Source organism: Paralichthys olivaceus, chromosome 7, assembly GCF_024713975.1.
Source record: "Paralichthys olivaceus isolate ysfri-2021 chromosome 7, ASM2471397v2, whole genome shotgun sequence".
Lineage (NCBI taxonomy): Eukaryota > Metazoa > Chordata > Actinopteri > Pleuronectiformes > Paralichthyidae > Paralichthys > Paralichthys olivaceus.
In genome coordinates, this window is record NC_091099.1 from 4,919,954 (window position 1) to 4,942,553 (window position 22,600).

The following is a 22,600-nucleotide window of genomic DNA, read 5'->3' on the forward strand; positions in this document are numbered from 1 at the left end:
CTAAGAGTTTCTGAGACGTGGAGAAGGTAGACTTGTCAATAAGATGAGGTTTGCACACACACACACACACGTCTCGATGACTTCAGGGGGTGTTACATTGACTTAGATTGATTTCTTGGAGACCTACTCAAACTTTAAACAGAGTTACTACTGGCCTGACCCTAACCCTTACCTTACCCTGACCTTAAAACATGTCTTCACCTTAAAATGATTTAAATTATGGGGTCCTGCTTTCTGTCCCCATGTGACTGTGTAAACAGATGTAGGTCCCAACAAGATGAGTAATACCTGGAACACACACATGCTCACACAGCAGCACACGTGTAAGAAGACACAGACATGGATGCAATAGATATCACAAGTAGCCGAAAAGCAATTAAATTACTTGATGACTTGTTTATTCAATCAATTTCTACTTTTGCATATTTCCTTCTGGGTGCCAGAGCATTTCCCATAATCCTTTGTTCGCAGCCAAGGGACCCGACTGGTGTCACTGCCTGTACAGTCCAACACACAAAGGCACATTTTACATAATAAAAATAAAAACTAATGGCCCATGGATCACTTCTAACATAGACAACTACGCTGTCGTTAACCAAGCACGAACTGAACGAGACGAGGGAGTGAAGTAAGAAAATGTAAACTTTATTGCAACGTTGTCATTCTAAGTTCTCTGATTTACAGAAGAGAGAAAAAAAAAACACTTGTAATGGCACAGTCATCGTAATATGTACATTGCTGATTCTGCAATAATCCAGACACTTGCATTGTCCAGACGTAAGAGTGGCATGTTAAGGCACATGGCGTCGTGTTCACTCAGTCTGCGGAGGGAAGGAATAAAAACACAACAAAGCGTTTTCCTGCAACTTCAACGTGAATATACGACAGCGTTCCATAAAAAGCATCAGAACGGGAGCTAGAAAAGCTCCTCACACGAGAAGGAGCTCTGCGGAGGGGGTGGGGGGGAGTCACAGTTTGTCCATTGTACATTCAGCTCCAGGAGAGATTAAGACGTTGACGTGTTCACAACTTACTGCGTTGCACTAAGACATTCGGTGATTTGATAAGCTTCAGTTAGACCTGAGTGTTTGGAGTCGATACAGTAAACTCGTTAAAAGTTACACAGTGAGTTTAGTGGTAAAGCGTTTGCTAAGTTATAAATCTGCAGCCAGGATCATCACTGTTAGTTAAGATTGTCTCGTGAAGAACAAATCAATCAGGAGAAGCACTGTCTGTTCGCTAACTGTACACACAGCGTCGTGTCGTGGTGCAAAGGTTGTTGGATTTGTCGGTGGGCTGATTTTTACCTCCGCCAGAGGGGTTAGGTTTTCATCTGCGTTTGACTGGACGGATTTTCGTGAAACTTGGAGGAAGGATGTGGTGTGGGTCAGGAAAGAACCCTCTATATGAGATTTTTAACACTTTCGTCGAGTAATTCATGTTTTTTTAATTAAGGGGCCTGAAAATTATGAGTGTGTGGTATTTGGTGCAGATCTAAATAACAATCAGGATCTAGTGGTTTTAATAAGGGAATGTTGGGCCCTGGCGGAGGTTTGCACTGAGTGCCTACTAGTTCAATATTGTCTTAAAATAAAATCAGTTATCTGATTTAGATCTCATTTTCTTTTCCATGGAAGTGAATGTGAGATCAGTCCAAAGTGAAGGATACGTGTAGGTTCACATGACGGCAGCAATGTAATTACTTTTACAAATTACTGAAGGTTTATGCACCTCAGTGACTTTAAACATCAGGTAAATCAAACATGGCTGCAATATACTTCGGAGAGCATCGGACATATGTCCTCTAGGGTCTCAAGAGCCCAAATTCTGTCCTATTAGAGGAACAGTTTGATGATTTAGGAAACACACAGTTTCCACCTTTTTGTTGAGAGTTTGAAGAGAAGTTTGAGATCATGCTCGTATCTTTCTGGAAAAGCTACAGACAGGAGACAGTTAGCCTAGCTTAGCATAAAACCAAAGGATTAAATAAACCAGACACCATTATGCTGGTTGTCAGATTTTGTTAGATCGAGACCAGAGCGGCAGTTTTCCTGTCTCTACACTCAGCGTCATCGGTCGTCTCATCTAACCCTCTGCATGAGAAGCAAATAAGTCCATAAAATGTCAACACTATTTATCTTAAATATCCTTTCCACATCCGTAGTGTTGTGTCAACAAGGCTTTCTTTAGCACTTCCTCTGGCACTGACGAAAGAACATATCAACACAACAGTTATTTAAAGAGAAGCAGCTCGTTTAAAAGCCCTGACTACAGCAGGTTAGTAAATTTCAATCTAATGTAAATTCAAATATAGTCAGAGTTACATTGACAGTAGCATGGCCTCAACTTCTTGTGGCCTACAGTACTAAAGGACATCCAGAGGCGTCCAACAGAGTGGTATGTTGATTTTTCATTAATTTAAGCTATTCTAAGAATAAGTGCTAAAGGGGTGAAAAGGTCGTCGTGTGTGATGACTCTGCAAAGCAGTGAAAAACCATAACTTGAGGTACATTCATAAAAACACCAGCCCTTTGGCCTGACAAGTTCAAGTAAAGGCCTTTCCAATGGGTGAGCAAGACATACGGTACCACGGAGCGTCGGTTCCTGTGAGCTAACTTCATCCCAGTGAGCGTTTTCCCGTTCAAACGTCTTCCCCTGTCCGACTATATCTTCATTTGGTCTTCTTGAGAGATTCAGATTCTTTTGAAGCAAACAAGGCGCTTGCTTTGTTCCTCCTTATCAAGAGAGCCAGCAGCAACTAAAAAAATTAAAGACTTTAGAAATTCAGTATGTAAACGCACAGATTCCTCTGAAGTTACATACACCCGAAAACAAAACAAAAAGAGGCAGGAAAAAAGTCCAGAAGCAAATCAGCCGAGAGGTAAAACCAATGAACATTTTTAAAAAAGGAAGAAAAATCATCACAAAAGATAAAAACCATACGAATAATTTTGAACTGTAAAGTGCAAGTATAAAAAAAAAACTTTCTACATATCATCTCAAGTCTTGAGACAGGGTCAATGGTCTTTAGTGGAAAAGTGCAAGTTTAGAACAGCACAAGTATTTAAAAAAAAAAAAAATGAAAAGAAAAAGAATTTGATTCAAAACAGTAACAGGATAAGTCAGGTGAGGTTCGGGCGGATCATTCACACGACTCAGCTTCTCCGTAAGAAAACAGCCACCTCCTCCAAGGGCACAGGGTAGTCCTGTAGGAACGTCCCCCCGTCAAACACCTGAGCGTTCCGGCTGTCTTGCCACTGGAAGCCCCCGTCAGGTAGATAAATATCCCTCTGCACCGCCCCCTGCTCCACCACCGGTGCCACCAGGACCTGGAAGTCGGCAACAACGCACCCATATCAGTTTGGTAAAAGCAACTCAGATGTCAGACAGATTGTACACTTAATGAGCAAGGCATTAGGTTACAGTACACTATCGTATGCCAAGCATATCCGATGGTGACAGAAGGAACTCGACCCCCCCCCATCAGAACGCCATTAATTCACCTTGTCTCCGATGAGGAACTGGTCATTGATGGTGAAGGTCAAGGGGTCAATGGGACTGAGCCACCACATCGGCCGGTAGATGGGGTTTCCCGTCATCCGCCACTCCTCAGCGCACTCTTCTATCAGCGGGATCACATCCCTCTGGTGCTTTGCTATGTAGGTCCGGGTTAGGTTGAGCACCTATGGGTGACCAACAGAGAGGATAACTGGGACGGTAATAATAATATAATAATATGTGTACGTTCCTGCCATTGTAGAAGTTTCCTATGTCGAATAGTTATCTGCTTTTCTGTGGAGCTGCAGTTGATGGAGCTCTCTTTTAATATCAAAAATACAAATTCTACGAAATCTAGAGCAGCCCAGGAACTGAAAGAATGCAAAAAACACGATCAATGATCTGCTACAAGGACTTCAGGACAAGTCTGATATAGACTTTTGTCCACAGAACTTTGGAGCAACTCATTGAAGTGTGGACGTTTTCCTGAAAATTTCCACAGAGACTTTTCTGTAACTTTTCCAGCCACTGTCCTGGAAAAAAATCCGTAAAATATCCTCGTGAGTCCATGTGAGAATACATGAAGAAAAAGTTGTGTGGGCGTGTTGATGACCTTTCTAACACTTGGCAGACATGAAACTGGAAGAATACAAATATCTCAGGATGAAAAATAGGCGGCACACACACAGAAGACGCAGACTAAGATGTCAAGTCGGAAAGACAACGACATTCGAGAGCTTTTGGCTCTCAGGACTTACGCCACAATTCTCAAACAAGTTGCAGGCACGGCAAGAGACGTGGCCAGAGTTTTAATGTCGTGTACTGCCTCCTGCATGCTCTGCCCTGGCGCCTCCCCTTGGCTGAATGTTCTGTTTTTGTTAATGTGTCTGACTCGGACAATCTCCTGCATTCTTCATATGTGAAAGGAAAACTCTGGAAAATGTCCAAACCCAATTTTCATTTTCAGTTGAAGGAGTTCAACTCCTTCCTCTGTCCAACAAAATGGTATGTTGATTTTCAAGTTCAACTATTCTAAGTGCTGAGATAGATCGTTGTCGGATGTCTCTGTGCAAGAGATATGGTAACAGAAGAAACCAATGAAAAGAGCCTTTCCCAAACTAAATGATCTGCCACGAGGACTTCAGGACAAGAAAGACACTGCTAAGACGCCGCTAAAGACATTTGAGCCGTCTCTACTCCCTGACATGCAAACAGAGCTTCCGAGCAGCTCATTGTGAGTTTTACTGTCCAACTCTTTGTCCTTTCTCCCTCTGGCCACACTACTCCAGAATTCCTGGAAGGGTCACATCCTCTTCATTGCGAAAACAAAACTCGACCGCATCTATAAAAATGTATTTTTATGAGTTGGGATTGAGAACATTTGCAGGAATGAGCCTCGGAGTCGGTCTGGGTCTGAGTGCTCTGATTGAGATGCCAGGCATGTGTGTGGGTTTGAGGTTTTTACTGCTATTCGATTCCAGCGTGGCCACTGCAGTGACCTGTCTATGAATGAATGAAGTCTCGCACACTCTAGAAATGAAGGTGTGCTACTTTTAAACTGCAGCACTCCGCCCCGTAAAGCCGAGTCATTACTCACGTGTAACTCAGCCGTCTATTCTCCTTTAAAATATTCTCTCGGCTTCATCGACAGTTGAAGGCCGTGCAAGAGACCAAAATGGAAAACGTTGCTGCCGTCAAATGTTTCGCTGTTCGAAAGGCCTATTTTTATCTTTGTCTTGCAGCGCAAGTCACAACCAATTCATTTTGCTGCCTCGGTCGTCTCCAATGTCACACTTGTCAATTACTCATGGAAATCTTAATTGCCACAATAAAGTATTTTTCCAAGACTTGTCCTCAAATTCATTATCATTCCTGCTGAAGTGGCGCTTGAGAGTGAGCCATAAATCTAGAGGAGGGGTTGTAATTCAGAACAGATGGACGCTTAACCACAGGTGATGCTGGGAGGGGGCCAAACAATCGCTCCTATTGAGGGAAGAGGGGAAGGGCAGCCGAGGGGAAAATTAGCCAAGTGTTTTGTTTTTTATATGCAGGAACCTGAGATCTGGCACCACATTGTCAAATGTATTGATATCTGTCACCGGACTCCCTGAGACTGTGGGCATTGTTTTCCTGCCGTGCACATGGATGGATACATTCCTCATGTCCAGCCGAGAGGGACGAGGTTCAGTCCTGCCTCTCCTGCTGGGGGGGAGAGCTTTGGTAGACCCGGTCTCTGTAGGCCTCACGCACACGGTGGGAATTTCTCGGTACCGACCCACTGAGCTGAGGAGAGGCTGCAGGGTCACGAGTTATCTTAACTGCTGTGTGGGAATGACGGATAATCTCCCTCCTGGAACATCTAATTGGCAGCATTCACACTTCACTTCACTTGATCTTTCCACTGTAAATCTTCACGAGTGAGAATCTTGTTATCAAATCTGGAAAGGGATGTGAACCTATTATGTCGTTGCTTTGGTAATTACATTTAATGTGAGTGACACAGCTGTCCGGACAAGCAGCTCAGTCTAATAAAGGTGAGGAGAGAAGTTTGGTGCAGATCTGGATCAGGGGACGGATCTAGGAACACTGCGAGGGCCTTTTTTTCATTTCATTCCTCAAAGATTAATTCATAGAACTTAGTAATCAGGCGTGTTTAATGGACCGATATTCAGTATTTGCCATTTGGTGCAGATGGAAGTAAAAATCTGGATCTAGTGAATTTAAATGTGGTTTCATATTGGTTGAGGTGTGCAACCTTTCACGTTTGTGATGTGTTTGTGGTTAATACCCGGTCCTCCCCGCAGACCCAGGGGGGCGTGTGGAAGCTGATTACAGGGAGGAAGGCTGCGATTTCCAACCAACGGATGAACAACTCCTCATCTGTGACCAGGTCTCCAGACAGAGAGCCACCTGTGGGAAGAGAGAGACGAATGAGATCATGTTTCATTCGGCGGGTTTTCTTCCTGTAGCTGGTGAAAACAAAAATTCCAGGAGGGAAACAGGTTGTGTGAACTGTGGGATTTGGGAGACGTGGGAAGTCTGTGATGATTCTTATTTCTTCCGTCTTATAAATGCAAAGTGTAAACTAAAAGATCGGACGTGTTATTCGTCAAATTTTTGTATATTTAGTAATTTTTTTTTGTTTTCATGTAAGAGAAAATCATTACCATCGTATAAGTGAGAGAAGTGACCCATAGGCGGTGGTATTACCTACTGCATCAGGAATGAGGAAGTTGTATCCCAGCACAGTGTGGTGCAGCAGGGAGGGAATGATGCCCTTCAGGCCCATCGGGCTCCAGTCGGACTGCAGGGGGGTCATCCTCACAAACAGCGGCTTGTGGCTCGACCTGAGACAGAAATAAAAGTGAGGACTAAGGACGACTTGAAACAAAAAGCAGATTGATTGCAAAATCTCAAAATGTCCCCAAATGCCTGAGAGCTTTACCGTGTCCCTGCCGTCACGATGGTGGAGTCTCCCATCCTCGTGGCCAGGTCAGCAAGAAGGCTGATATACTTGTCTCCACCCAAATCCTGTGGTGGCCGCAGGGTCTGCTTCTCAAACACGTTCCCCTCACCCCCCTCCAGCACGATGTACTCCATCCCCAGTTGGGCCTGCAGGGATCCCACTCTGTCCAGGAACCAGCTCACTGCTCCCGGGTTGGTGATGTTCAGCTTCACGCAGAACTTCCCTCGCCACTGACTCATCACCGGGACCTGGTGGAAGGACGAAACCGGATTTTGCTCAGTTTTTAAAAGCATCTCCTGCTATAGATTTTCTGGATCAGGCCAGTTTACACTGCTCTGCCTTTTTAAAAAAAAACTGCAATGTGGAAAAAAACCCGCCGCCTATGGAAAAAAGCTCAGTGTCTGGCATTCACATAAGTTCTGGAAAATGTTATGTAAAGAAAGAAACGGAATGTGTTTTTTTAAATCAAATGCAAAGGAAGTGGAATGTCTTACTTCACAAGAAGGTCAACTCCACAATAACAACAACAACAACCGGAACAAAATCAAAGCCACCTCAGGCCTCAACCTGAGGTGGCTTTGATTTTGCCGAGTGCGCTCGAGTCGGGTCTCACCAGTTGTCCCTGAGGGGCTGAGGGGAGGCTGAGCCAGTAGGCCTCTGTGCCGTCCATGAGGGAGGTGTGGAACTGTGTGGTGTCCACGCCCAGGAAAGGGGACAGGGTGATGGAAATGTTAAGAAGCTTGACAAGCGGGAGGTCCCTGGTCAGTCTCTTGGACATCCCCCTTTTCCTGACTTTGAGGTAGTCATGGTCCTGCAGGGAGACGGAGAGATAAACCATGATTGGACAATGGGGCCGTATAGTCTGATCAGAGAATGCAGCCTGATGTTTGCATGCGGGAAGCAGCCTCATACAAGCATTAACATCAATAATTAATCAATAACTCTCTACATTACTGTCTAAATAATTTATTCTCTAAATATTTTACACATCTGCATTATGATGCACTAATGGAATGATGATTGCTTCATGTAGGCGCCGGTAGCTCTGACAGCATGAACCATGTCTGAATTGTTGTAAGTGCATTATAATCCTTTGGAATTTACATGTCGAAGTCAAACAGAGATTTCACGTTACATAACTGTGGAACAAAAGCTCTTAAGAATACAAAAGGCTGACCCCTGAAGGTGAAGCTGCGGTGGGAAGAAAGCGTAGATTAGCACGGACATATTATGTAATTTCTCAGAATGTTTTTTTCCCCCTCTGGTCATTTTCTTCTGCTTTTTCCTTTCCTGGATTTGAATTTTCCAAATAATCGTCAAAACACTATACACTGACACAAAGAAGACAAAACCCCGGGGCCAGCCTCAGGTTTTTTTCTTTCGAAACTTGGTTTGCAAAAAGCTAAATTATGCAGTGTGTGAGTAATCAGGTTAGAAACAAGGCAAACTTATCATTAGTAGCCCAAACGTTCCGGAGCCAGCGAGTCGTTCCAAACTATTATGGAAAGTGGAAAAGAAGGGTCATAGTGTGACTGATAATTTATGAATACTTGTAAAAGTGGAGTGAAAGAGAAGTCCAGTTTTTACTGAAGATCATTACAGCCAGTCACACTTCTGCAGAGCCTTACGGTCACAGCGTACAGTTTCCGCACGACGCCGTACACTCAGCTCCTTCTTTATGGCAGTTACTGAGAGATGGAGCCAACAACACTGGTGTTTCATATCTCTGATCGAGAAAAAAGGAAACGCTTGCTCTCCAAATGGCATCCATCATCTGACATGAGCTGTTTCTCCCATTTTCCCCCTCCTCTGTCTGTTCTTTCACAACTTCTAATGGGAACATACCAGAAGCTTTGCGAACGAATATTGATACCGGCAACGTATCGATATCTGCGTTTATGTTTTGCCGACATGAGGCGAATATGATACAAATATATGTTCAATAATATATGTTTAATCTCCTAATTCAAACTCTGTGTATTTGGTTCAATTATTATTTGGTTTTTAAAGTCTGTAAAATATCAAACCTGAATTACATTTCAAAACTAAGGAGTTTCCCAGTTTGGGATCAATACAGTGCATCCATCCATCTATCTATCTATCCATTCATCCATCTATCCATCCAATCATCTATCTATCCATTTATCTGTCCATGCGTTTGTCCATCCATCTATTTCTTTCTCCAAAGGGTTTGATAACGCCATTTTAGGAATCATTATTTACTCCCTTATATCAGGATAACGACCACAAAAATCTGCGTCGGTCAGACTCTGTATAGATTCTGAACTCGGTCTCTCTGATGGACTGAAGACCTGAGACTCTCCTGCCTCCTCCTCTGTTGTGTGGCCCAGGTCAGATCGCAGCATTGAGCTGGTGTCAGCATCACCTGCTGCAGTTGGTCTTGGCAGAGATCCCTTCAATTCTCAGCAATTCTTCTTTAGTCCAGCAGCCACAGCACACGGAGCAACACGAGATCTGCTCGGGGAGCCTCTGTTTGTCTTCTCTCAGCTGTATTTGTTTAGTAATGGAAGATCACCAGGTACCGTTTCCTTGAGTGTTATAGAAACAATTCAAGGAAAGAAACGGGATAATAGTGAACCTGTCCTCCCACCTTGGTTCCCCACCTGAATCCATGCAGCACCCTGGAGAAAACAATTTCATCTCAAGAGTTGAACCGATGAACCCTCACGAGCCTCACAGGAGTGAACCACGCAAGAATCGTGGTGCAAGAAAACTTTCAGCACATCAGATACATACAGTGACTGTGCTGTAGCAGTAGTACAGTAGTAGTAGTAGTAGTAATAATAAACAGGTTTTTATGATGACATATCCAATCTGCATGTCTCTGAACTGAGAAAACCCAGTAAGACACAGGGAGAACATGCAAACTCCCCTCAGAGAGAAAACGGCCGGTCACGAAGTTCGAACCCATAAACTTCTTGCAGTGATGCAGCAGTTGTAACCACTGTCCCACCGCGCCGCCCCTCAAGGAAAATTCACATGAGAAATGTTTGTACGTTTCTTTTCCGATTTCTCGTTGTTGCACAGTCGGTGGAGCTCAATTGGAAAAAAGTGTCTTTTAGAGTTTAGTAACATTTACATCAAAAATCAGTTCTCAAACTAATCTAATATTCAACTCTTAAATTAATAATAACAATGCTTATGATTTTTATGCACTTTCACTTTTTAACTTTGAATGTTTAGAGGCTGGTGGGTATAATCTCAGGAGGAGGAACAAAAAAGTTCAAACTGGAGAGAAACTATTGGGTTTGATTGGAGATTTGAAAAGATTGATCATTAAAAGATGCACTGATGAAGAGGATGTAAAATGATAATTATTGATGTGATTCTGAAAGATCAACAGTTAAATGTACTCGATCTACTTTAGAAACTAAACTTTGATCCTTCTTCCCTGAAGGTTTAACTCATGCAGTGTTTTCTGTCGTACCATATCAGAGAGGAGGGTGGTGGAATGTTCATTGAGGCTGATGACTCCCTCCCCCAGCCGGTGTCTCCTCAGACGATTGGAGAATATCCTCAGCTCCCTCTCCACCTTCGGGCCCGAATCCACGTTAGTGAGCAGCTTCCAGAACGGCAGCCTGCAAAGCACAAACGGTGGGATCATGCACGACCTGCAGATCTGCGGAACCTTGGATGAGTTTTAGTTTATGGCTCCCTGAATACCCACAAAGCCTAAATCAACGTTTGTGGACGCAGCACACTGCTTTGACTTATGGGTATTATGACAACCCCAGAATCCCCCCCTCATCTCCTCTAATCTCAATCTAAACTGAACTAACCACAGCGCTTTCATGTTGGGCAGCTCCCTGCCGGGCTGGGAGAGCTGTTGCACGGCTTCCTGGTGAGCAGCTTTCACGTCGCGGGCCACACACACGGTGTACTGCAGAGGGAGACGCTCCATACTGGGCAGTGACTGCAGGCAGAACTGCTGTCTGCTGTCCACCCCGAGCTGCAGGGGGATGTCGGGGGACACGAGGACCGCAACACCTGTGGGGAGCAGGAAGAAGACAGGGGAGGATACGTCACATAGGTTCAAACAAGATATACTGTAAGGTCAGCCTGAACAGTAGAGACTATAGTGTTCAAGCATGAGACGGCCTGTAGCAGATTCTTCTTTTATGACATAGTGCGTGTGTGTTACTGAGAGCGGTATGAGTGTGAAGGATGGAGTGTTGTGGGAGGTAGAGTGTAGGCTGTATCAGCTGATATTGCTCCACTCAGATGTGAGAAAAACACTCCTCAGAATGAGATATAGCAGTATGCTGCTGCTGGATGGGTTTACCCTGGGACTGCTGGCAACTTCTGAGGAGCTCGGTTACGCCGTGCAGCAAAGGGACGAGAGTATCTGGGACACACAGTGAAAGTTACACCAGATAAATGTTTGTTTGCATTTCTTCAATTCTTATCGATTTGCTCGGGAACATTAAAAGAAGCCCACTCCTGCTGTGTCTGTCGTATTCCTTCTTATTCTCACTCACTATGAGGAAACTGAACCTGAATGACACCAGGGATTAAATAAATCAACTTTAGTAGAAACATATAAACTTGCAGCAGAAGGAACCCCCTTGTTTTCTCTCCTGTGCACAGCGTTTCAGAGGCCGTGTGAAATGATAAGATTATAGGAAGCAGATAATTGTGTCCACAGATGTAGCTGCCCTGCGAGGAATGCCTCTTCCCTCTCAGATTACCCCAGACCCCCACCCTCACCACTTCTCACCCTTCCTGACTCCCACCTTCACCCTCCCAAACTTAAACTACCTTCCTGTCCCACTCCACTCCTGTCCTCTGCGCTCAGTTCCGCTCCACTGTGGGTCTGGCCCATGTCAGGTCAGCAGAACCCAGCCGACAATCTATCTGAGCCCAATACCTCAGCCTAGACTCTAACCCTGGCCCCCCGCTTCAGTATTTTTTTTTTAAATTTTTTGCATAACCTGCTCAAAGCAGCCAAACTCGGATTTGGGATTTGGATCAATGAAAAGATTAAGAAGCAAAACCTGCTTCCAAAGCAAGCGGACAGTGTGAGACCCCTGAGCTGCAGAGCTTGGCTCACCCCAGTCAACATCTCGAGTTTCAATGGGCTCCCTGTTCTTATACTGGCAGGGACCTAAATACTCATGTACCAGTTTATAATCAGATTAATAGTTTCAGAGATCAGTACTCAAGTACTGCATAAAGCCCAGTGAAGAGCTCTCAACCTCAGGGTGATTCTCACGTGTTTGCAACGGATAATGTCAAAGAGATACTGGTAACACCTCAGCTGCCTCTCACATGGTATTAAGTCGCCGTCAAACAGCTTGTTACAGGTTCACAGACGACACATAATAATGATTTTGTTGGAAAACACTGCCACGTGTTTAAACCCCAAATACTTGAAGGTATTTCTTGATCAAGCGAAGGTGTTACGAAAATGTGCATGTCCATACTGTGCATATACACGATGGGGTAGAAAGTGGGGCAGTGGAGAAAATGTTCTAGCTTCATGGAAGGATGGAAGTGGAATGCAGGCAGTGGAAATAGAGGCGACCAGACTACACCAGACACCGGGCAGCCTCGTAGAATGATGTGCAGATACAGCAGGCTGCAAACAGTGTGTTTCACCAAAGTGCACACAGGGTGGAAAGTGGAGTTTAAAGTTTGCAAGCGTGACTTCTTGAGTCATATTTAATTTTAATGGGAAGTGACACTGCAGGGCCTCGAGGAAAGCCTGGACAAAAACAGCTGCAGCTTTTATTCTATCTGCCATTCAGCATGCAGATTTGAACAGTAAATATATAAAATCCTCTCTTGTGTGTATATTCTTTAAGTACTTTGTAACTATGTATTTCAAAATGGGTTAAACTCCTGATCGAGACTGAACTTCTAACTCTGGTTATATAGGAGCAGTGACAGACATACATGTGACAGAATAGCATTGGTGGATGTATAAACCAGACAGGAGCAGGAATCAATAAGTGTTATTTAAAGAAAGTGAAGCAGGTTTGAGTTACAGCCAAGATGGGGAGCCCAGGAGTTAAAGGGGAAGTGGGGGGGGGGCCTATTTTTAGAACAATTCCTTAAACACTTCAAGCTTCCCCCGAAATATTTTCCACCGGCTCTCAAAAGGAAAATTATATGGCTGACTGACCGTAACCGCTCACCTTCAAAGCAGCCGATATGCAAAAAGTAAAAGTGAATGGAAGTTTATTGGGCGATCTGAATGATTAGACGCACACATGCTTCACTTTTACAGCCGCTGAGCAAAACACACAAATCAAGCAGCCTCGGGTCGCCTCTTCGTATACAAACGTGAACGCACTCGCGTTCTCGCACACATTCGCACTCTGTCTTTCGTTAATGGGAAACTGTAGACCTCCAGGAAAAACAGAGCAGGACTTACAGGACCATAAAGGTTCTGCACTTCCTCTCGCTCAGTCTGAGGCGGAGGTGACCCCGGCACCTTCTGAGGGGTCAGGAAGGTTTTAAATGTGGCGTCTCGGCCCTGAGAGAGCGGCTGCTCCGGAGGGAAACGCTGCCGCTGACTCACTGCCGCTGTGCACCAGATGGGCTGCTCTCTTTTACCTGTCATATTCATACTGTTATTTATGACACCTGTGCACGCAGACCGGACCGGGCCTATTAAACAGTGCGTCGAAACACTAACTGTGTGTCTGCGTGCAATCGCGTGTGTGTGTGTGTTCAGGCATGTATTTCCTTAACAATGGAAACTTGGTTTTCTTGCCCAACCTCAAGAAATTGATGGCCACAAAACTGGGATTTTGCCATGGTTGTAAATTTCCAATCCCAGTTATTGAAAAAATAATGAAACACTAAAGAGACTTTCTCTGCTTTGTTCCTATCATCAATCAGTTTTATTGTTTGGAGTGTGAGACGCTGTGTTCTGTACAAATATTACAAGTGAAAATGTGTCTCCGAACATCAATACATCAGACGAGATGTCAGGACAAATTGGGTTTCTTTCGAACGGTAATTTAAAGAATAAAAACAGACCCAGACTTCTTACGTCTTGTCTTCACACTGTAATTACATCAGTGGACAGAAGCTGCTGTATCGGCCCCTTCCTTTTAAATCGTCTCCCTCTCTGCCGCCTCTCGCTCGACGTCCTTGATGGAAAGTATTAGGTCGGAGACTGACAGTGGAAAATGTTGTCAGATGATTTTCATACAGTAGCCTCCTCATGCGGGAGATGACAGTCTGCTCTTCACACAGCTTCAGTTGGCTAAGTGAGTCATTATTAAAGCGTTTCACCTCTCACTCGTCCCAGAGAGTGGGAAGTTTCGGGGCAGCTGCCCAGGGACCCCCTGGTGACCTGTTGAGTAACACAGGGCAGCTTGATTCTGTTGGACAAAGAAGATACTCAACTGGAAGATATTGGCACCGAAGTATCAGCTTCAACTGCTTCTTTGCTGTGGTTGTGACTATTTCTTTTCTTTTTTCGATGTTCTTTCTCTTTCTCTCTCTCTCTGCTTTTCTTTAAAATGAAGCACCATAAAAATACAGCATGAATGTAAAGATGTAACGCTGCCCCAAATAAAAGTAATTCATATTTAAAACCTGAAAAGGGGAAATAAAAATCTAAATTCATGATGAGTTTTATCTGTGTGTTGTGTTTGTCCAGTTCTCTCCAAGAGACCAACAACAAATGAGCAGGAGCACTTAAAAATCATTTCTCTGGATCCAACATGGAAAGATTGAGTCAGCGATTGAAATAAAGAAAAAAGGAGTGGGAGGCCAAGGGGAGAATAAAATCATGTTAAATTGAAAGATGGATATGGAACCAAAGAGAGAGAGAGAGAGAGAATGAGACGGTGTTTGCACATATGGACTCACACAGCACGTACCTGTGTGTAGGAGGTGGTCTAATAGCTTCGTATATCTGATTCTAATCTCTGGTCTGCACTTTATAAAAGCGAGTGTGGACAAAAGGCAGATATGATGGGACAGTAGATAAATTACTTTTATTGGATCCAGACAGTGAAAAAGAAACGTGATGTCAAAGCTCTCAGGGAAAACATCTCTGCAGGCTCCTGGGTTCAAATGCTGAGCTGGGGATACGTTGATGAGAGACAAGTTTTCTGTCTGATGGAGATGAAGATTATTTACAGGATTAATGTGCATAATAAAATAAGTGGAATGGATTAAAATTATATTTCCAATTGGTCATTGATAGTTAATATTCCTGTAAACAGTTAAATTATGTGTTCTTCTTAGTTTGCTATATTAAATTGGTAATTTTGTTTACAAGTCTCATTTTCAATTTATTGATTCTAGTATTTCTAATATTTTGCATTTGCAAAAAACTACAATTATCTGATTTCCATTCTCTCGTCATCATGTTTCTACGTGATGTTTCATCAACCATTAATGAACTGAAGGTTTTCGAAGCTAAAAACACTGGACGCTGTGTTATTAATATCAATCAATTATAATATCAACTATCAATATAACACTGCATGCATGCAAGGAGTTAAGTTGTGGTGTTAAAGTTATAAAAATCTATACATTAAGCAAGATAAACTCATTATAAAGCTATTAAACAATAAGTTATATAAGTTCAGTCTCATATTTAGTCAATTCAAATCCCAAATAATATAAATAATAAGTTGCTTTGATTTGTGTGTAGAACATTTTCTTGATACTATTTGTAATTTCTTTAAATCTCTATCTAACACTGGGAAACTGCTTTCAGATTTTGACCTTTAATGGACAAATGTGAATTAACAAAAATAACTAGTGGTGCATCTTTAGTATCATTTAATTTATTGCTTTAGAAAATGGACAAATAAACAACCACTCTCAGTAACTGATGCGTCCCTCCAGCCGCGTCCTGCACACGATCGCCGTCATGTGATTTCACCATGCGCAGTGTTTATTTTCTAAATGGTGGATTATCCACATGTTGACAGTTTGTCCAACATTATATTTCTGATTTGCCGTGTGAGACACCATGTGAACCTGTATCCTCTGCACCTCAGGCTGATTCAATGTAAGAGTAAGCTGATAAAGCTTTGGCACAGCTTCCCCTCTTATATTTTTAATGCAGGATGTGACTTCAGTGATATCTAATCTGTCCTTAGTAGCCCAGTTGTTTTTGTATGGATAAAGACAGGTGGGGCTATGACAAGTTCCTCCAGTTGGCAACACTCTCAAATGTCACTCTCCTGCGGGGTTGCATATATCCTCTCCCCTGTCTCTCCACTTTACTTTTCTACCTCTGCTTTCCTTCTCTTTCTCTGATTTCTTTTTTTTTATTCTCTTAAATATCCACTGTCACTCTATAGTTTGCAGTCTTGCTTCCATTGCTGCATATTTCAGCCCGTCTGTCTCGCTCTTTAACTGTCCCCACGAGTCCTCTTAGGTTAGTAACATCAGTCACAGCTCCATATTCCCCACCACATTTATAATGCGCCCCTATGACTAACTAGACTTGGTGAAGACAGGTCCCATGCACACACAGCAAGCGTCACATGTACGACAGAAATATTCCGCTGATGGTCAGCGGGTTCACGCAGTGCTGGAAACTAATATCACATTCAAACTGGAACTTGTTTGTTTCTTCAAAATAAAAGAAAAAGCATCGCAGCTCTGGAAGACTTACTGAAAGAATTTGTCATGAAAATGATGAAGACATGTGGCCACTCTTTTATTTTTTTTATGACCACTGGAGAGCTGCCTTTCCTCAATCTGTTTTGGCAAAAACAAGTTTTTTTTTTTTTTTTTAACCAAACTCGGTGCAGGAGAAGTTCACCAGATTTCTCTTATTAAAGCAGGAGAATGAAACTCTGAGTTCTTGAGGAAACTATCAGAGCAAAGTGCAGTCATTGCATTACCAGTGTATTAAACTGCATTTGTGTAATGCACCTGCAGCTCATACTTTTAACATTATATTCGTTTTTGTTAGGGACCAATATCAAAACATGGTCAATCGCATAAGTTCCGCTCAAGGTGCAACAAGTAGAGCTGCTCCGACCGTGACGAGCTGGTGCGGAGTTTATGTTCATCTAGAAATAAATATCATATTATGGACTGAACAGAGTTGCAAGAGCTTATGTGCAGTGAATATATTTGAATTGTGGAAACATTGAAAGTCCAGTAAACAGTGTCCATTTGGCAAAGGTTATTTATTTAGTATTTTTACCATCCACACATATCTGTATGTTTATCTTCTGCACTTCCACAGCAGTTACAACTCTATCGTACTGTTCTGTTTGTATCAGCCTCACTTTTTTTACAGCTTCATCCAAACCTTTTTTTCTGTCACATGATTATTTCTGCTGATGCTGGAGGGAAAAGCGGCCGAGCACAACTTCCAACGCATCTCTGTGAAGTTGAGAAAAACGATTTTCTCTGAGGGTCAAACATGCACATTATGTAAATCTATCAGCCAAACGAAAACATCCTTGAGCTGAAGTGAGATATCACGTTAAATATACCTTTAATGGTCCAATAGGCATCGTTGTCATTGCTGAGCAGCGCTTTGCTATGTTTGGGGCTATGTACAGTATGTGTCTGTGAGTCGTTACTTGGCAACACTGGAACAGTTGTTCTCATTGGGATGTCATCTCATCCGTGTGTGTGTGTGTGTGTGTGTGTGTGTGTGTGCTTTCTCTGCTCAGACACAGAAACAAAGGGTTACAGGGTCCTGATAATTACCGTCGTCCGCTGACCAGGTGGAAAAGGGATTTCTGTCACGTGACTCTGCCACCGTGTTGCATAACGTACCCAAAACACGTACTGGTGTATGTGGGCAGGCATGTGTGTGTTTGTTTCTGTCAGCGTGTGGATGAAGGAGTGGGAGGCGACCGCTAATAATCACTGAAGTCATAACACCTCATTGATTGATGTCGCGTCAATGAGCACGCTGATGTTTTAGCTTCTCACGCGTGAATACAAGCTACGTGTAGCAGCAGCTCAGTGAGTGAACCCCAGCAGCTCCAGAGACCAGAGTCCCTGAGGTTAACCAAAACACACATTTATACACACACACTCACACACACACACACACAATAAACGTTCCTCGTCAGTCACATTAACCATTCACATCCGCCTGTGGACCCTTCCTCCCCCCTTTGCCCCCAGGATAAAATCTAACACCCCCAAAATAACCCGGTGAGTTATAAGAGTCAGCAGGGCCCTGATCCAACCTGCCCTTTTAATAGAAACAAAAGGCAATTACCCCGGTATCCCGAAGAGTTAATTTAAGATGCTAAAGGTGTTTCGCTTTCCTTTGTAGTCTAATCTCTAAATTAATGGAGATTGTTTTACACGCTATTTGTGGGCCGGTCGTTCTCATCCACTCAGCGGTTTGATGCTGTTTCTGGAGACGGCCGGAGTAATTTTTCTCGGCTCAAACACAAATAAACATCCAAGAGCGAGGGGGTGGGGTTGGTGGGGGGGTAAAAAAAAACACAACAACAACATCCACAGGGCTTCCCTCACGCCCTGGGATTCACGCCACACGTCGTATACCCACTGATGAGGGGTCGGATTCCCCAAGCCCTTGTGTTAACACCAATGGCAAGTGAGGAAAAACTGTTGACCCTGGAACAGGTTTTTACTCATTGTCACAGAACCTTTTGCTCAGGACATCAACTCCACTCAAAGTAGATGAAACTCAGCTGATACAAAAAACAAACATTCATCCCGACCGTGACCTCTTACCTGATGAACCCAGGAAGTAGCGTTCCAGGGAAGAGCCGAAGCCAGAAGGATTGTCCTTCAGGTCGCTGACGACAAAGGGCTGCATGGTGGCGTTCTGATCGTTGATGGGCCACGTCTGACCCCGGACACTGGCTCCGCCGTACCAGGATACATTGGTCATAGAGAAGCAGTCCTGGGAGGATACACACAGGTTTACACTCATGGAGACTGAAGCTGAGGAGACTTCACGAGGCCTCCAAAACAATATACAATCGAAAAACACACACATTGAAACCACCAACATTTATAGAACATTCACAAAAAAGTTTATACCAACTCTTCTGTGCTTGAAAATAAAATGTTGACTGTAAATGTCATCTATGAGTGTCTATAACCTGAATGTTTCCAGTGCTGCCACATTCTAGCTGATGAGTTCTCAGAGTATGGATGAAAGTGTGAGTGTGAGTTACTGTTGGTGCAGAAATCCAGTGCACAGCCTGGTATGTGATGGCTGGTACATGAGACCTGTCTCAGAGAGCATCGCACGCAGGAGGCATTGAGTGACAGCGATGTCTTAAAGGAAAGCTTCTGCTTCCTGAAAGCGTCTTTACGCGTGAGGGGGACCATGCGTAAACCGGGGGTCTCGTCTTTTCTCACGTCAGGAATCCAGGCTGCGTTAATAAAATGCGCCAGTCGGTCACCTGAGAGTCACCAGGCAGGATTTTGGAAATTAGAGAGAGAAAAAAATAATAAGGCGAATTTAGTTTGGAAAGATTTTCTGTGAGCAGTCGCGCCACATGACAGGGAGTTATGGCGAGGAATGTTCCAGTGGGGACAGATTAACCTCCCCAAACATCCCAATAGTTAAATGCCTTTGATAATTAAGCTGGGGGGGAAAGTACAGTAAGTACCGTGCGTGTAAAAATGCAAAACAACTGTGACGCAAGTATAACACGAAATCTGTTCAGCGCAGTTGAATCAGGGCTGTGGAAAGGGGGAATTACGCACACATTGTTGTGTCTATAACTTCATTTATCGTTTTTATTATGTGATGTTTTATTCGATTTGACAAGTGGAATAAGATGCCAAACTGGATTTTTCAACAAATTCAACAAAATAAAGTCGTGAAAAATAAATCTTAAATTCTTTGTTGAAAAGAAAAATCACATGAGATGACCTGTGCATGTCACTGTACACACCACATCAAACCCCTGCTTTTAATGTATTATTAATGTAGTTTACTATCATTTACTTGTGTTTAATGGAGCATCGTGTGCTCTGCTGTTTATATAAATACAAAGGTATTTATAGGTAGTTTAAATGCTGTTAATGTAGTTATAGCACATATATATAACAAGACTTGAAGGATGAAACGTATTGTAATTAAATTGTATGATCAAATAAATATTATAGTATGATATTGTGAGTAAAAGCTAAAGTTAATAGGTGCCTGTTGAATTCAACATATTTGTTTAATCCATGTTTAATATCTTGCCGTGCACAATCACACTTTAATACATTATCATCTGTGCTGGATCTGCAGTGCGTAAAACGCATGGAACATGTTAGAAAGGAGGTTTTTGCACGTTAGGTTTTACGTCAAAATGTTGTCTCGGTGATATTCTGGTTGTGTTTAAGTGAAGTGCACACAGAGGAACTCTACCTTCAGCTCCACATGACAGTGCACCGGCGCCCAAGTCATGCTGTAGCACTCAGTCTCCGTCTCTTCATTCACCTCCAGCGAGATCTTCACCTCGGCCACCGCGTCCCACGTATAACAGAACTCCGTCTTGTTCAGCCAGCACAGGTTCCTCACGAAGGGAACCTCGGCGTCGGGGTTCCCCACGTTCCCGACATCTATCTCCACAAAGGTCTTGTCCTCCGCCAGGGTCTGTATGACCAGCGAGTGGGTTCTCCTCTCCCAGATCAGTCCGCTAAAAGTCCCCCTGAGGATCCAGTTCTTGTTGGGCTGGTCCACCACTTGCCAGTATATGATCCCGATGGTCATTACGAAGAAGACGGCCACCCCGAGACAGGCGATAGCTCCTTTCCAGGTCTCGTTCATCTCCTTCAATCCCGTGTCCCATGTTACCTCCGGGATGGGGCTTGGGTTCCTATTTCGAGCGTGGGGCATGTTGTTTGTTTTTTTTTTTTTTAGATCAGCAAAGAATCAAACACAAAAAATGCTGCAGAAATCTCTGTTGCCTCATCATGTCATGGTGTTGTCAGTGAGGCTACGGGGCAAACCAGCCTACTTTCCTCTTATCTTTAAAGCGCTTTAACTGTTGGGGTTTTTGCGCAATTGTGCCAGCAACAGAGACCTGTCATGTGAAGAAAGCTGTGAGAGGAAAAAAACCCCAGCGGGCAAACAAAACAGTATGAATGAATATTGACTTACCACATACTGCTGCAGTTTTAAATGAGTTGGATTTGTAAATTGCATTGGCTGCAGTGAGCCCGTGAGCAGCCCCAAGCCGGGTTTGGCAGCAATGCCTACGAATAGCTCCTAAGACGCAGTGTTGCTTGCCCTGCACTTTCTGACGTAACGCCGGCTTGTTTCTTCACAGGAAAGGTAGAGAGAGGCAAAAGGGAGATCAGGGAGGTTTGGCAGAGTCTTGGAGCTGCCCGCCGGGGCGAGGAGGCCATGGACAGCCGGAAAGGGAGAGACCCCCATGCGTGCTCGCAAACTCTCCGTGCGCTCTCCGTGCGTAAAGACTGTTGAGACTTGTCATCCGGTGGTCTGATAGACGGCAGAGGGGCGTCAATTGGGGCATGGCACGGGTCGGGGGACTTGTGATGCTGTGTCCACATCTGAGGTTGTGGTGTTTAATATTTTCATGGGGACTAGAAAGTGATGTCTGAAACCGATTTTAAAGGAAGTCTAAAGCTGCAGAGTGAAATCTCATATGTGCGTAATGATTATTGGAGTTGTTCCTGGATAGTAAAAGAAACGAGTTGTAGCCTGTTTATAGGCTAAATGTCTTTTGAGACAGTTTTGCTCACAGATGTTTCACCTGTCATCCAGGACACATCCAGCTGCTGAAGCTGCAGTCCCTGTCCCATGACTCTAACCTGACTTAACCAAGAATCACGTGTTAAAGTAAATTTAGTTCTATTTATCATTAAATTAATACAACCTACAAATCTTGGTTACAACCTCAAGTTTACTTGATTCTAGTCTGATAATTATTTAAAGTCCTTTTGAGGTATTATCCCACAGTACAATATAATATAATATTACCTAATTTCCCTTTGGGGATGAATGATAATAAACTATCTATCTAGCTATATGCAAGAGCAGAGACTGACATGACCAGTCAATAAATAGTTTGTTTCTCACTGAGTTTTTTACGAGTGCATTCTTTAAATATTTGAAAATCTAAAAAAAACATAAAAAAATTCACTTCTTTTAGATCCAGGTGACTTTTTTTCAGACTTCTCTATTTGAGACATTTTCTTGCAACTTGATTAATTGTATTTATCCATACATAGACAATGACTCTGTCGGTGTCTGTCAGGATAAATGTTTATTGCGGTTTAACCACAATTTCAGGAAGTTCCAATATGCTACTGCACTTTAGGATTTGTTTTTAGCTTCAAAAGACAATCTCAACAAACTGCAGGAGACAGACTAGATTTAATATACAGCACTAGCTTAGCCAAAAGGCTAATTTACACACAGTCTTCAAACTAACACAGATTTAGTTTGGCTTGTAAAATGCTTGTTCATTTTATTGTTTGTTTTATTGACGCATTTTGAAAACTTGAAGCAATGCAATAACGTGTGTTGGATTCAGGGTGTGTGGTGCCATATGAAAAATACATCATGCTATACATTAAGTTGCAAGGCTCATGTGGTGGAGAGAAGACATCTGAGGGCAGGAATGTTGTTTACGAGGGCAGGCATGTGAAGGGTAGCGGGTGGTGGTGCCATTGGTGGAAGGTGGCATACTGTTTGACAATAACTGGATGGGCATG

General features: G+C 43.3%; 1 protein-coding gene across 2 annotated transcripts; it reads right to left on the reverse strand.

The window, feature by feature from the left end:
• Positions 1-3,072: 3,072 nt before the first annotated feature.
• On the reverse strand, positions 3,073-21,159 carry LOC109638927 (SITS-binding protein). 2 transcript variants are annotated; one of them, XM_020102117.2, is made up of 11 exons: positions 21,021-21,159; positions 20,286-20,736; positions 18,644-18,815; positions 10,765-10,972; positions 10,413-10,563; positions 7,578-7,775; positions 6,944-7,212; positions 6,709-6,845; positions 6,287-6,408; positions 3,504-3,683; positions 3,073-3,329 (listed from the first exon to the last, which is right to left on the reverse strand). In XM_020102117.2, exons 1-11 carry the CDS (start codon positions 21,023-21,025, stop codon positions 3,156-3,158), a joined length of 2,067 nt encoding a protein of 688 aa, XP_019957676.2. In that variant the 5' UTR covers positions 21,026-21,159; the 3' UTR covers positions 3,073-3,155. The 2 variants fall into 2 exon arrangements, with proteins under 2 accessions (XP_019957676.2, XP_019957674.2); XM_020102115.2 differs by lacking the exon at positions 21,021-21,159 and having other exon boundaries at positions 20,286-20,897.
• Positions 21,160-22,600: the final 1,441 nt, after the last annotated feature.